A 12829-nucleotide genomic window follows, 5' to 3' on the forward strand; every position below is an offset into this window, starting at 1 on the left:
CCAAATGGCAGATGAAATTTAATACGGGCAAATACAAAGTGATGCACATTGAGAAGAATAATACAAATCACAGTTATCAGATGCTGGGGTCAACCTTAGAGGTCAGCACCCAAGAAAAAGATCTGGGTGTTATTGTAGACAATATGCTGAAACCTTCTGCTCAGTGTTCGGTGGAGACCTAAAAATCAAACAGGATGCTAGGAATTATTAAGAATGAGATGGTACTACTTGGATTTCTGCCAGGTATTTATGACCTGGATGCACTGTGGAAACGGGATACTGGGCTTGATGGACCATTGCTCTGACCCTTATGTTCTTAACTGAACATGTTGATAGAAGGAGGCCTAGTTGGTATATCAAATGTAGGGTTCTCAATCCAGTCCTTGAGACACACCTAGCCAGTCAAATTTTAGATAATGGTTACTGCAGATGGGCAAACTAGATGGGCCATTTGGCCTTTATCTGTCACAAAGTTTCTATGTTTCTATATCCATAATGAATTACACAAGGTAAATTTGCATATACTACATTCATTAAATGCAAATCTATCTCGTGCAAATTCATTGTGGGTATTCTGAATACCTGACTGGCTAACAGGGAAAGTATTAGTATAAATGAGAAACCAGGGTGACCAGGGATAAGATGGCGGATGCAGGAAAGGTATAGAGAGGGGAGAGGAAGAACGGTGACCAATTATAATTAGGATAGAGCATATTAGCAAGGTAAAATGCCCTAACTTATGAGGAAGGTAGGAGTGAAAGGCCACTACTCGGACTGGAGGAGGGTCACGAGTGGTGTCCCGCAGGGCTCAGTGCTCGGGCCGCTGCTATTTAATATATTCATAAATGATCTAAAAACAGGGACAAAGTGTGAGATAATAAAATTTGCAGACGACACCAAATTATTTAGTGGTGCTCGGACTATAGAGGACTGCAAAGAATTGCAAAGGGACTTGAACAAGCTAGGGGAATGGGCGACGAGGTGGCAGATGAAGTTCAACGTTGAGAAATGTAAAGTATTACATATGGGAAGCAGAAACTTGAGGTACAACAACTATACGATGGGAGGGATATTATTGAATGAGAGTACACAGGAAAGGGACTTGGGGGTAATGGTGGACATGACAATGAAGCCGATGGCACAGTGCGCAGCGGCCGCTAAGAGAGCGAATAGAATGCTTGGTATAATCAAGAAGGGTATTGCGACCAGAACGAAAGAAGTTATCCTGCCGTTGTATCGGGCGATGGTGTGTCCGCATCTGGAGTAATGCGTCCAATTTTGGTCGCCGTACCTTAAGAAGGATATGGCGTTACTCGAAAGGGTTCAGAGGAGAGCAACACGTCTGATAAAAGGTATGGAAAACCTTTCATATGCTGAGAGACTGGAGAAATTGGGTCTCTTTTCTCTGGAGAAGAGGAGACTTAGAGGGGATATGATAGAAACTTACAAGATCATGAAGGGCATAGAGAAAGTGGAGAGAGACAGATTCTTCAAACTTTCAAAAAATAAAAGAACAAGAGGGCACTCGGAAAAGTTGAAAGAGGACAGATTCAAAACGAATGCTAGGAAGTTCTTCTTTACCCAATGTGTGGTGGACACCTGGAATGCGCTTTCAGAGGACGTAATAGGGCAGAGTATGATAATGGGGTTTAAGAAAGGATTGGACAATTACCTACTGGAAAAGGGGATAGAGGGGTATAGATAGAGGATTACTGCATAGGTTCTGGACCTGTTGGGCCATCGCAAGAGCGGACTGCTGGGCATGATGGACCTCAGGTCTGACCCAGCAGAGGCATTGTTTATGTTCTTAGGTCAAAAGTCCTGACCTCTTATGTAAACAGACTGAACAGCCTAGTGCCATCCAAAATATTGTATTAAATAGGAGTTGCCCCAAGGAGCACTATTCATCATTACCATGTGCTGTTTACGTATAATGCATATAAGAACATAAGAATTGCCGCTGCTGGGTCAGACCAATGGTCCATCCGGCCCAGCAGTCCGCTCATGCGGCGGCCCCAAAGTCAAGCCCAGTGCTCCAAATGAATCCAGTCTCGCCAGTTTAGCATGAACTTGTCCAACTTTGTCTTGAAACCCTGGAGGGTGGTTCCCCCCTATAACAGACTCCGGAAGAGCGTTCCAGTTTTCTACCACTCTCTGGGTGAAGAAGAATTTCCTTACGTTTGTACAGAATCTATCCCCTTTCAACTTTAGAGATTATGCTCTCATTCTCCCTACCTTAGGTGGTGGTAGGCACCCTAACAATGCCTAAGTTAAGTAACAAATATTGTTTAAAATGGCACTGTTAAAATGCCTACCGGCGCCTAAATAATACGTGCCAACATTGCACCTACATAGTCGCTTTAGGCTGCCGAACACCACTACGGGCTTCACTAACACTGGAAGTGGCATTAGGCTGCCTAAAGCGACTGTGTTGGCGTGATTCACGGCATAGATAGGTACTGAAAATATAGGCCCGGAAAACCCTGGCCTACATTTGTGGCGCCTATCTTTCGCAGAGGCACTATTCTTCCTCCCTCTCTCTCCTCCCTCCTATCCTCCTCTTCTCGTCTCCCCTCCCCTCTTCCATTGTCCCTCTCTATAAGTTGCCTTGAGCCTACCTAGGTATGAGCGATGCAGAAATAGAAGATTAGATTTATAGGGTGCCATCGCATGATTGGCACGCGATTGGCCACTTTATAGGCGGTCACCGATATTGGCGCCCTAGAGAGAATCCGGGCCTAAATGTTTATTTGTACACACACAAGTAGACTAGTGAGACTGCCCTGCAGATGTAAAACTGAATAAATGGTGATATGAAGTGTGTTTTCCTTGCTAATGTACCAGGTATTTTCAGTACTAGGTATTTTAGAACTGTTATTCACTAACTGAACTATGTTTATTCCACTCAATCTGTAATACCTTTTGATCATTGTAAACCACATAGAACTTCGCGGTCCTGCGGTATATAAACAGTTATTATTATTATTATTACTGTATAACATTTATTTGCTTGCAAACAGCAGTTGGTGTTTTTGCAGCCTATGCTTGCTTATGAGGCATCCTGCACAGAAACAGCAGTATAGATTAATATGGCAGGGAAGAAAGCTGAGGACTTTTGTTCTTATCTTTGCTTTATCTTTATGCAGCATTGTTAAGAAGCAATCATGAAAAATGGAAGTACCACTGGGAATTGTCCATCCTGCAGAAAGCCTTCAAGTAACGAAGACAGGACTAGCGGGGAGAAGAGTAGCACCATGGGAGATGGTGGAAAGAGCTTCACCCAGGAGCAAGTAGATGGAGTTCAGAGGTAAGAGGCAATGGCATGGATTAAAGGTTAGAATTATGAAGTAGCACCAGGTCAGTTCCTGCTCAAGACAAGAATTTTAATACCTAGTAAGGATTGGTTTTGGAAGTCTGATCAGGTTCTTGGTATGTGACTTGGAAAATAGATAGGCTTTTCTGTGCTGTAACACTTTCAGAAAGAATATATGATGCCGAGTGGTTTCTCTTATGTTAATAAACAGCTAAAATCAAAGGAATTTAAAATGTTGCACCTTTCACATATTGAAAGGGTGATTAAAAATATGTAAATATAGGTACAAGATCCTTTATCCGAAAAGCTGTGAAAACTTAAATTTGACGTGAACCAGAGGTAGTCAGTTTCCCTGACGTGACACACGCTGAAACCAACGCAGTTGTGTGTTTCTCCTGTTCTCTGTGCAATTCAAGTTGGAGGGCTGCAGATTCCATGCAGGGTGGCAGTGAGAAGAAGAAAAGGTCTATCTCTTTCTGATTTAACATTACTATTTCAAAAGCCAAAATATGTCTGGTCCCAAGGATTTGGATAAAGGATCTTGTACCTATATTATTGTACCTATATTAGTGCTGCCTTATGCTGGAATTGTGTGATGGTTTGATGTAATTAGCATACGAAACTCAATAAAAAGGACTTGGAGCTAGCCCATGGTAGCGCCTCCATCCCGACTCTAAGACTGCGTGTGTGTGTTTCCTGTGTGACATCCCTACAGTTGGCTTGGCTGTTGACTACTGGATTCTGTCCTGATGTCACTAGTAAATGAGTGTGCCAGTATAGGCATTATTCAAGAGGAGATTGTTCACCAGTGGACAATGACAGTGCTTACTAGCCAGATTATGTGAATCAAATTCTCAGTCCCCTGACTGAGGGCTTTTGTATCAGTGATGAGGCTTAGTGGAAGGGGGAAAATGAATAAAAATATGAAATAATCCTGTACATATAAAAACACAAGCATTGCCACAGATGAAACAAGAGGTGGCAAGTGCCTTCCTTCCACCAAAATAACTATTCCTCCCCTTCCTGCTCCATGGTCCTGGCCAGCAAGAAGTAGTGCCAAAAGCCCAGCATTTTCACCCTGCTTCTTTCTCCCACATGGTTCACAGATCAGCTCTTTGGGCCCCTTAGTACATCATACATCTACAAATTGTTAACAGCTTGAATTTCAACCTATTGTAATTGAATTGCTTTCGAGGAAAAGGTACCTGTGGGAGAAGGAATAGGTTACCATGGCAAAATGTAGGTACATTCACGGCAGCTCAAGGAGTGATTTAAATTGGTGTGCTTAAGTTCACCATGCAATGTGGGCAACTGACTGGTATTGGCAATACACCCAAGGTCTGCCAATGCTCTGCCCATCTGTATGCTTCCTCCCTCTCGCAGTTAATGTGCTTAATGACTGACACATAGTTTTATAAAATAGCATCTAGCGCTTACATGCGTAAATGCTAATTATTGGCATTATTCTATAAGCCAGGGGTGCCCAAAAGGTCGATCGTGATCGACCAGTAGATCACAAAGGCAACGCAAGTCGATCGCGGAGCCCATTCTGGGCTCCGTGATAGACTCGCGTTGCCTTCCGTTCTACCTGCTTCCCAACTCTGTAAAGAGGACGCTGAAGCGCTGGGCAGACCAACCTTCCTCACCCGACGTCAATTCTGACATCTGAGAGGAAGTTCCAGGCCAGCCAATCACTTCCTTTCTGACATTAGAATGACGGGTGGGGAAGATTGGTCGGCCCGGCGCTTCAGCATCCTCTTTACAGCGGCGGCCTGTTCCCCAATGGTGGCGGTGGCTTGGGGGAGGGCAGGAAGAAAGAAAGAAAGGGGTGGGCAGGGAGACAGAAAGACAGACAGGGAGACAGACAGAAAGGGGGCATGGAGAGAGACAGACAGGGAGACAGAAAGAAAGAAAGGTGGCATGGAGAGAGAAAGACAGACATACAGAAAGAAAGACGGACAGAAAGAAATGGGAGGAGGGCAGGGAGAGAGGAAGAAAAAGTTGGGGGAGGGAATGAGGTCTGGAGGAGAGGAAGCATACAGAAGGCTGAAAGAAGAAAGTGCAACCAGAGACTCATGAAATCACCAGACAACAAAGGTAGGAAAAATGATTTTATTTTCAATTTAGTGATCAAAATGTGTCCATTTTGAGAATTTTTATCTGCTGTCTATATTTTGCACTATGGCCCCCTTTTTTTACTAAACCGCAATAGCAGTTTTTAGCGTAGGGAGCCTATGAGCATCGAGAGCTGCGCAGGGCATTCATCGCAGCTTCCTGCGCTAAAAACCGCCATTGCAGTTTAATAAAAAGGGAGGGGGTATATTTGTGTATTTTTTTGTATAGTTGTTACTGAGGTGACATTGCATAAAGTCATCTGCCTTGACCTCTTTGAAAACCCGCGGAATATAAATGATAATTAACATTTTCTCTGCGTACAGTATGCTTTGTGTTTTTAAAAAATTTTTATTGTTGGTAGATCATTTGGACTCAGTCATTTTAAAAGTAGCTCGCAAGCCCATAAAGTGTGGGCACCCCTGCTATAATCTATGTGTGTACTTAATTAGGTGTCAGGTTATAGAATGAGGGTGCTTCTTTTCAATTCAGTAATTGGAAAGATATTACCTTTTGAAGGGTCCTTCTATATATCTTTGTTTTGCTCAGTACAAGAGGAAATATATTTTTGTTTCTGCTTCTCTTATGTTGCCCTTCATGCATAATTTGATTTCCTGGGGTTTCTTTTTCAGTTTTTGTGCACAGTTCTGTTTTCAATTTCTGGTCCCTTATTCTGTTTTTGGCAAAGGACTCAAATAGTGCTCCTCCACATAGCTGATTTGCTTTGTGCATCTGATCTTATCTGTATGAGTTAATTGTATCTTTAACATCTGACCTGTTTTGAAAGTGTAGCCTCTCTCCATCACTTCTTCCCCACTGCCTTAACATTTTCTGATTTGGGTAATAAATATTATATTAGTGTTGGGTGCCCCGCTGGAACGGGCCCCCGAGCCGACCGTTGATCCAATGGCCGGACTGCAGCCCTCCTCCGTCGGCTCTCCCCTGCTGGAATGGGGGAGGAGCGAAGACAGTGTCGGGTGCCCCGGTGGAACGGGCCCCCGAGCCGACCGTTGGTCCGATGGCCGGACTGCAGCCCTCCTCCGTCGGCTCTCCCCTGCTTAGGCCCTGAACACAAAATTGAGACTTGTTCTCACTGTTGAACTTTAAAGTCGCACTCTCTTAAACTGTCATGCTCAGCAGGACCAGTTCGGTGCTGCCATGGATATCTCCAAATCTTCACAGGCGTCACCATCAAAAACTTTGGTATCTGCTTTGAACATAAGAACATAAGAATTGCCGCTGCTGAGTCAGACCTGGGGTCCATTGTGCCCAGCAGTCCGTTTACGGAGCGGCCCCCTGTTCAAAGACCAGTGCTCTAAATGAGTCCAGCCTCACCTGCGTACCTTCCAGTTTAACAGGAACTTGTCCAACTTTGTCTTGAATCCCTGGAGGGTGTTTTCCCTATAACAGACTCTGGAAGAACGTTCCAGTTTTCTACCACTCTCTGGGTGAAGAAGAACTTCCTTACATTTGTACTGAATCTATCCCCTTTCAACTTTAGAGAGTGCCCTCTCGTTCTCCCTACCTTGGAGAGGGTGAACAATCTGTCTTTATCTGCTAAGTTTATTCCCTTCAGTATTTTGAATGTTTCGATCATGTCCCCTCTGTCTCCTCTTTTCAAGGGAGAAGAGGCCCAATTTCTCCAATCTCTCACTGTACAGCAACTCCTCCAGCCCCTTAACCATTTTAGTCGCTCTTCTCTGGACCCTTTCGAGTAGTACCGTGTCCTTTTTTCATGTATAGTGACCAGTGCTGAACGCAGTACTCCAGGTGAGGGCGCACCATAGTCCGGTACAGTGGCATGATAACCTTCTCCGATCTGTTCGTGACCCCCTTCTTTATCATTCCTAGCATTCTGTTTGCCTTTTTCACCGCTGCTGTGCATTGCGCAGATGGCTTCATCGACTTGTTGATCAGAATTCCCAAGTCTCTTTCCTGGGAGGTCTCTCCACGTACCGTCCAGGACATCTTGTATTTGTGCATGAGATTTTTGTTACCGACATGCATCATTTGCCACGTCGATGCCCATTTTTCGAGCTTGATTATGTCACATTGCAGATCTTCACAATCCCCTTGTGTCTTCACTACTCTGAATAATTTCGTATCATCCGCAAATTTAATCATTTCACTTGTCGTTTATAAAGATGTTGAAGAGCACAGTCCAAGCACCGAGCCCTGCGGCACCCTACTGGTGATGCTCTTCCAGTCCGAGTATTGTCCATTTACCCCCACTCTCTGTTTCCTATGCTCCAGCCAGTTTTTAATCCACATGAGTATTTCACCCTCGATTCCATGGCTCGCAACTTTCTGAAGTAGTACTACTTCACCTTGTCGAACGCCTTCTGAAAATCCAGATATACAATGTCGACCGGGTCGCCCTTGTCTATCTGCCTGTTTACTCCCTCGAAGAACTGCAGCAAGTTCGTCAATCAAGATCTGCCTCATAAGACCGTGTCCGTCAAGGTGATCAATGATGCAGTTCTTTATCAGTGCTTCTACCATCTTTCCCGGTACCGTGGTCAGTCTCACCAGCCTGTAGTTTCCCGGATCTCCCCTCAAACCTTTTTTGAAGACTGGCATAATTTTTGCCACCTTCCAGTCTTCCAGAATCTTTCCCGATTTGATCGACAGATTGGCTTTTAGTTGAAGCAGTTCAGCTATAGTCCCTTTCAGTTCCTTTATGACCCTTGGATTGATGCCATCCGGTTCCGGGGATTTATTGTTCTTAAGCCTATCGATCTCCCTGCATACCTCTTCTAGACAGACCGTCAACCCATCTTAGTTTCCAGCGTATAGCCTGAAGGGTTCCGGTATGCTGTGTATATTCTCTTCGGTAAATACAGACACAAAAAATGTGTTCAGTTTGTCGGCGATTGCTTTGTTCTCCTTTAGCACTCCCTTTATTCCATGGTCATCTAACGGTCCCACCGCTTCCTTTGCGGGTCGTTTCCCCTTAATAGATCGAAAGAACGGCTTGAAGTTTTTTGCTTCTTTAGCTATTTTTTCCTTGTAGTCTCTTTTGGCCCCTTTTACCGCCTTATGGCACCTGCGTTGATGTTTGTGCTTATTCCCGTTTTTGTCTGTTCTTGACCTTTTTCATTCTTTAAACAAAGTTTTCTTGTCTCTGATCACTTCCTTCACCTCTACAGTGAGCCATGCCGGTTCCTTGTTCTTTTTACTCTTGGATCCCTTGTTGATACGCGGTATATATAGATTTTGCGCCTCGGTGACTGTGTCCTTAAAAAGGAACCAAGCTTGCTCTAGCATTTTTTACAGTGCTTATCCTCTTCTTAATCTTCTTCCCCACCAAGAGTCTCATCCCTTCGTAATTCCCTTTTCGGAAGTTCAGTGCCGTGGCCGTCATTCTGGACTGATGTTTCAAGGGTCCAGTTAGGGAAATCTTTGTGAGTCAAGGCATTTTCAACAGTACTCGGGAATGTTGGCTTCCCAGAGACCATTCCAAGGCCTGAGACAGAGGTTCCGGAGCGCCAGGTGCCCAGATCCTGCTCCACTGCAATCCCTAAGAAGCTGCAATGATGCCACACCTGTGGCCCCTCCTCGGGTAGGGGTGGGGGGAGTTTTTGCATGCGTGGATGAGGATATCTTCAGACCACTGGGTGCTGGACTTCATTCAGGAGGAGTACAAGCTAGAATTCTTTCAACCCCTTCCGGATTGCTTCATAAATTCTCCTGTAGGAAAACCTGACAGAGCAGCCAGAGTTCTGGCAGCGGTACAGAGACTCAGTGATCTAGAAGCCATAGAGGCCATAGTGGAAGGCGAATGGGGCTCGAGTAGATACACAGTACACCCAAAAGAGACCTAGATGACTGGAGACCAATCCTGGATCTGAAGTCAGTCAATGCAGTCCTCAAGATCTCCTGCTTCCGCATGGAAACTATCTAGTCAGTCATTGCATCTATGATACCGGGGGAATGCTTTGCCTCCCTAGATCAGATGGAGGCTTATCTACATATTCTCATCTTTCTGACTCACAGAAAGTTCTTGAGGTTCCATGTATTAGAACGTCTTTTCCAGTTTTCTGCTTTTTTGTTTGGACTAGCTACAGCACCATGCACTTTCACCAAGATAATGGTCATGGTAGCGGCACATCTCCACAAGGCAGGGATACAAGTGCACCCTTAACTAGATGTTTGATTAATAAGATCACCCTCCGAGGCAGAGGGAAAGCAGCGGTGACCCAAGTGGTTCAGCTTCTGCAAAGTTTAGGCTGGGTAACTGATTAAACTTCAGAAAGAGTCACTTGGCTCTGACACAGTCCTTGGAATACTTTGGAATTTTGTTCGATACAGATTGGAAAGGGTCTTTCTACCAGATGCATGCACAGCAAAACGCAAGCGTCAGATCCTGGCAATAAAGAACAGGCCATCTCTGACGGCATGGCATTATCTTCATTTGCTGGGGTCCATGGTGGCAAAGATAGATATAGTACCCTGGGTGAGAGCGCATTTACATTCTCTAAAGGAGATGCTGCTGTCCTGGTGGTCCCCACAGTCGGATGCGCTGGACTTAGAGCGTTACCTTGAACAAACACAACTCTGCATAGCCTGGGCTGATGACAGGAGCCACAGTCCCTATTCCGGGAAATGCCTCTGAGCATATCCACGTGGGAGATCTTGATGACCGATGCCAGCATCATTGGACGGAGAGCCCATTACCAAGGGCACCTGTTGCAAGGCCAGTGGTCACCTTCACAAAGGGGTTGGTCAATCAACCACTTAGTGCTTAGAGCGATCAGACTAGTCCTATGGGCACTGGAGAGCATCTTGGAGGGTAAGGCGGTTCGTGTCTCCTCTGACAATGCCACAGCGGTAGCCTGTGTCAACCAGCAGGGAGGCACCAGGAGTGTACTACTGAGATTGGAGGATCAAATGCTGTTCCAATAGGCCAAGGCCCATCTATTGGCTCTCTTGAGTGGACAATGTGCAAGTGAATTTCCTGACTCGTTAGACACTGGATCCAGGAGAGTGTTCTCTATCTTAGAAGGCCTTCAACAACATTGTACAGCGCTGGGGGGTGACTAATGTAAAATAACCATAATAATAAATATAGTGTTTCATACAGCTTGATCTAGAATAACTCCCAAAGACTGCATTAGCAAGTTGAATAATGAAGGGGAGATCCCTCAGGCACACCACTAAGAGGGTGCCAACTATCAGATAATTCATTATCCTTTCTAATGATATAATGCTGCTCTGTTAAAAATCCCTGGAACCAAGAAAAAATGGCTGTGAAGCCCAAAGTCACTAAGAATTTCGAGCATCCTATCAAAATCAACTAAATCAAAAGCACTTTTTATATCAAATTGAATAACAAGAGCTTAGTGATCCCTGTGGTGTAATTCTTTGCCATAAGTGGCTAGTGCAGACACCACAGTTTCTGTGCTATGATTTTTTTTTTCTAAACCACGACTGAGAGTGATGATGAATATTAAAACATTGAAAATCTCGCTCAACCTGTTTCATGACATAGCCCTCTATTAGCGTAACAAATAATGGAATAGATGCGACTGTGCAATAATTACTCACATCAGTTAAACTAAATTTCAGGTTCTTAGGAATAGGTGTTAAAACAATTCTGCCCCCCTTTTTTAAGGAAAAGGCCAGATATGGAGATATTACTTTAAACAGATGGAAGGCAAATGTCAAGACAGCAAAAAGCTTTAAAATATTTTAGAAAAAGCTGTTTCAGATCCTGATATTTAGTCATCAAAATTAGACTTTATTTTTATTCCTTTTTTTAAAGTAAGAAGTATGTATTGAGCACTATTTCTTTTCATGAGACTTATGTTGGAAATTTTTATGAAATTAAAACCAAAAATAAAGAATAAAGACCCATATAGACATTTCAGGCATACACAGACTAACTTCAGCATTCTTCCTTGCATAAAAATGAACTACTTAATCATGGTTGTCCCCTTGTTTTTAAGCTTCTCCCTTTTAAGATTTTAAGAGAATCTTGCTGAAAATAAGGGTGAGCTGTTTTTGGCTTAGACAGTGCTGAAACTGTTTCTAGTCTGGTATCCATGGTGCATACCATGATTCAGTACTTATGCAACTGAATAGCAGGTATTGCATTGGCCTCTTCTGCTGAGCTGTCAGCGGGGACCTTGTTTACAAAATAGAGTAGTACTCTGCTCAGCAAAAAGCTGTTTCTTTAGTGCTGTCTCTAGTGTGCAGAGAAATCCAAGGTGGCACAGCACCAAGATTGACCCAATTTCTTAGTATTAGAGACCTGACTTCAGCCCTCAGCCTCAGCACAAGTCAGATTTTACAATGATTCATCCCACTGAAAAGAAGGAAGATTGTAGAGAGAAGCTTCAGTATAACTGACTGAAAAAGTTGACCAGATGAGTTCTACTGACTTGACCTTTTAATTTCCTCCAGCCTCTTGCTTTTGGACTTCTCCATCACTGAACTTTTATCTAAATACTACTGGATAGCTTTCAAATGTAATAACCCTTGCCACAAGCTTAACTAGTCATAGAAACATGATGGGAGATAAAGGCTAAATGGCCCATCCAGTCTGCCTATCTGCGGTAACCATTATCTCTTCCTCTCTCTAAGACACGTGTCTCAAACACAAGGCCCGTGGGCCAAATCCAGCCCGCCTGGCCATTTTATGTGGTTGGCGATAACTGTGCGCCTGATACTACACTCTCCAGGAACCTCCTTGAGTCCTGACTCCCACACCTACCACTTCTGAAATTTAAAATCTATGGGCAGCCGACGCGAAGCCAGCCTCCCACCATCGCCCTGCCCCGGAAGTATTCTTTCTGTAGCGTTCTGCCTACACGGGAAGAGTAAGTGCTTCAGACAGAACACTTTTAGGGCAGGGCAACGGCGGGAGGCTGGCTTTGCGTCGGCTTCCCAAAGATTTTAAATTTCAGCGGTGGGGAGGTGGTAGGTGGGGAAGTTGGGAACTGGGGATTGTCGTACTGTAGGATCCAGCTGAGAGGGGAGGGCTGGGGTTTGAAATGAGGGAAAGACATGCTGTACAGGCTTCGGAGGGAGGGGGGTTGGGAAAGCAAGAGCAGATGCTGCAGGGGCTGGGAGAGGGTTGGGAAGGACAGAGGCTGCACAGGCTGGGGATTAGGAAGGGAGGGAGAGAGATGCTGTCGGTGGGTGAGGGAAGAGAAAAAGAAAATTCTTGGACATAGATGTGTGGAGTGGGAGGAAAAGAGAAATGGTATACATGGGAAAGAGAGAGAATTGTTGGACATGATAGTGGTGGAGAGGAAGGAGGGAGAAATGTTACACTGAGAGGGAGGAGAGATGACTCAAAGAAGGGAGAGATGTCAGATTCTGGTGAAGGGTGATGGAAGGAGGGAAGAGAGAGATGTCAGACCACTGGAATGGGAAGGAGAGAGAGAGAGATGCCAGACT

General features: G+C 44.6%; 1 protein-coding gene across 4 annotated transcripts in view; it reads left to right on the forward strand.

Annotated features, from left to right (window-relative positions):
• Positions 1-12829, forward strand: part of DNAJB14 (DnaJ heat shock protein family (Hsp40) member B14) — a 68552-nt gene that overhangs the window by 12284 nt on the left and 43439 nt on the right. For all 4 annotated transcript variants that reach the window (XM_033957050.1, XM_033957065.1, XM_033957042.1 and 1 more), the window contains exon 2: positions 3147-3307. In XM_033957050.1, the coding sequence (XP_033812941.1) occupies positions 3165-3307 (143 nt within the window). In that variant the 5' untranslated portion in view covers positions 3147-3164. The remainder of the gene's footprint in view (positions 1-3146; positions 3308-12829) is intronic.

This window comes from Geotrypetes seraphini, chromosome 1 (genome assembly GCF_902459505.1).
Source record: "Geotrypetes seraphini chromosome 1, aGeoSer1.1, whole genome shotgun sequence".
Lineage (NCBI taxonomy): Eukaryota > Metazoa > Chordata > Amphibia > Gymnophiona > Dermophiidae > Geotrypetes > Geotrypetes seraphini.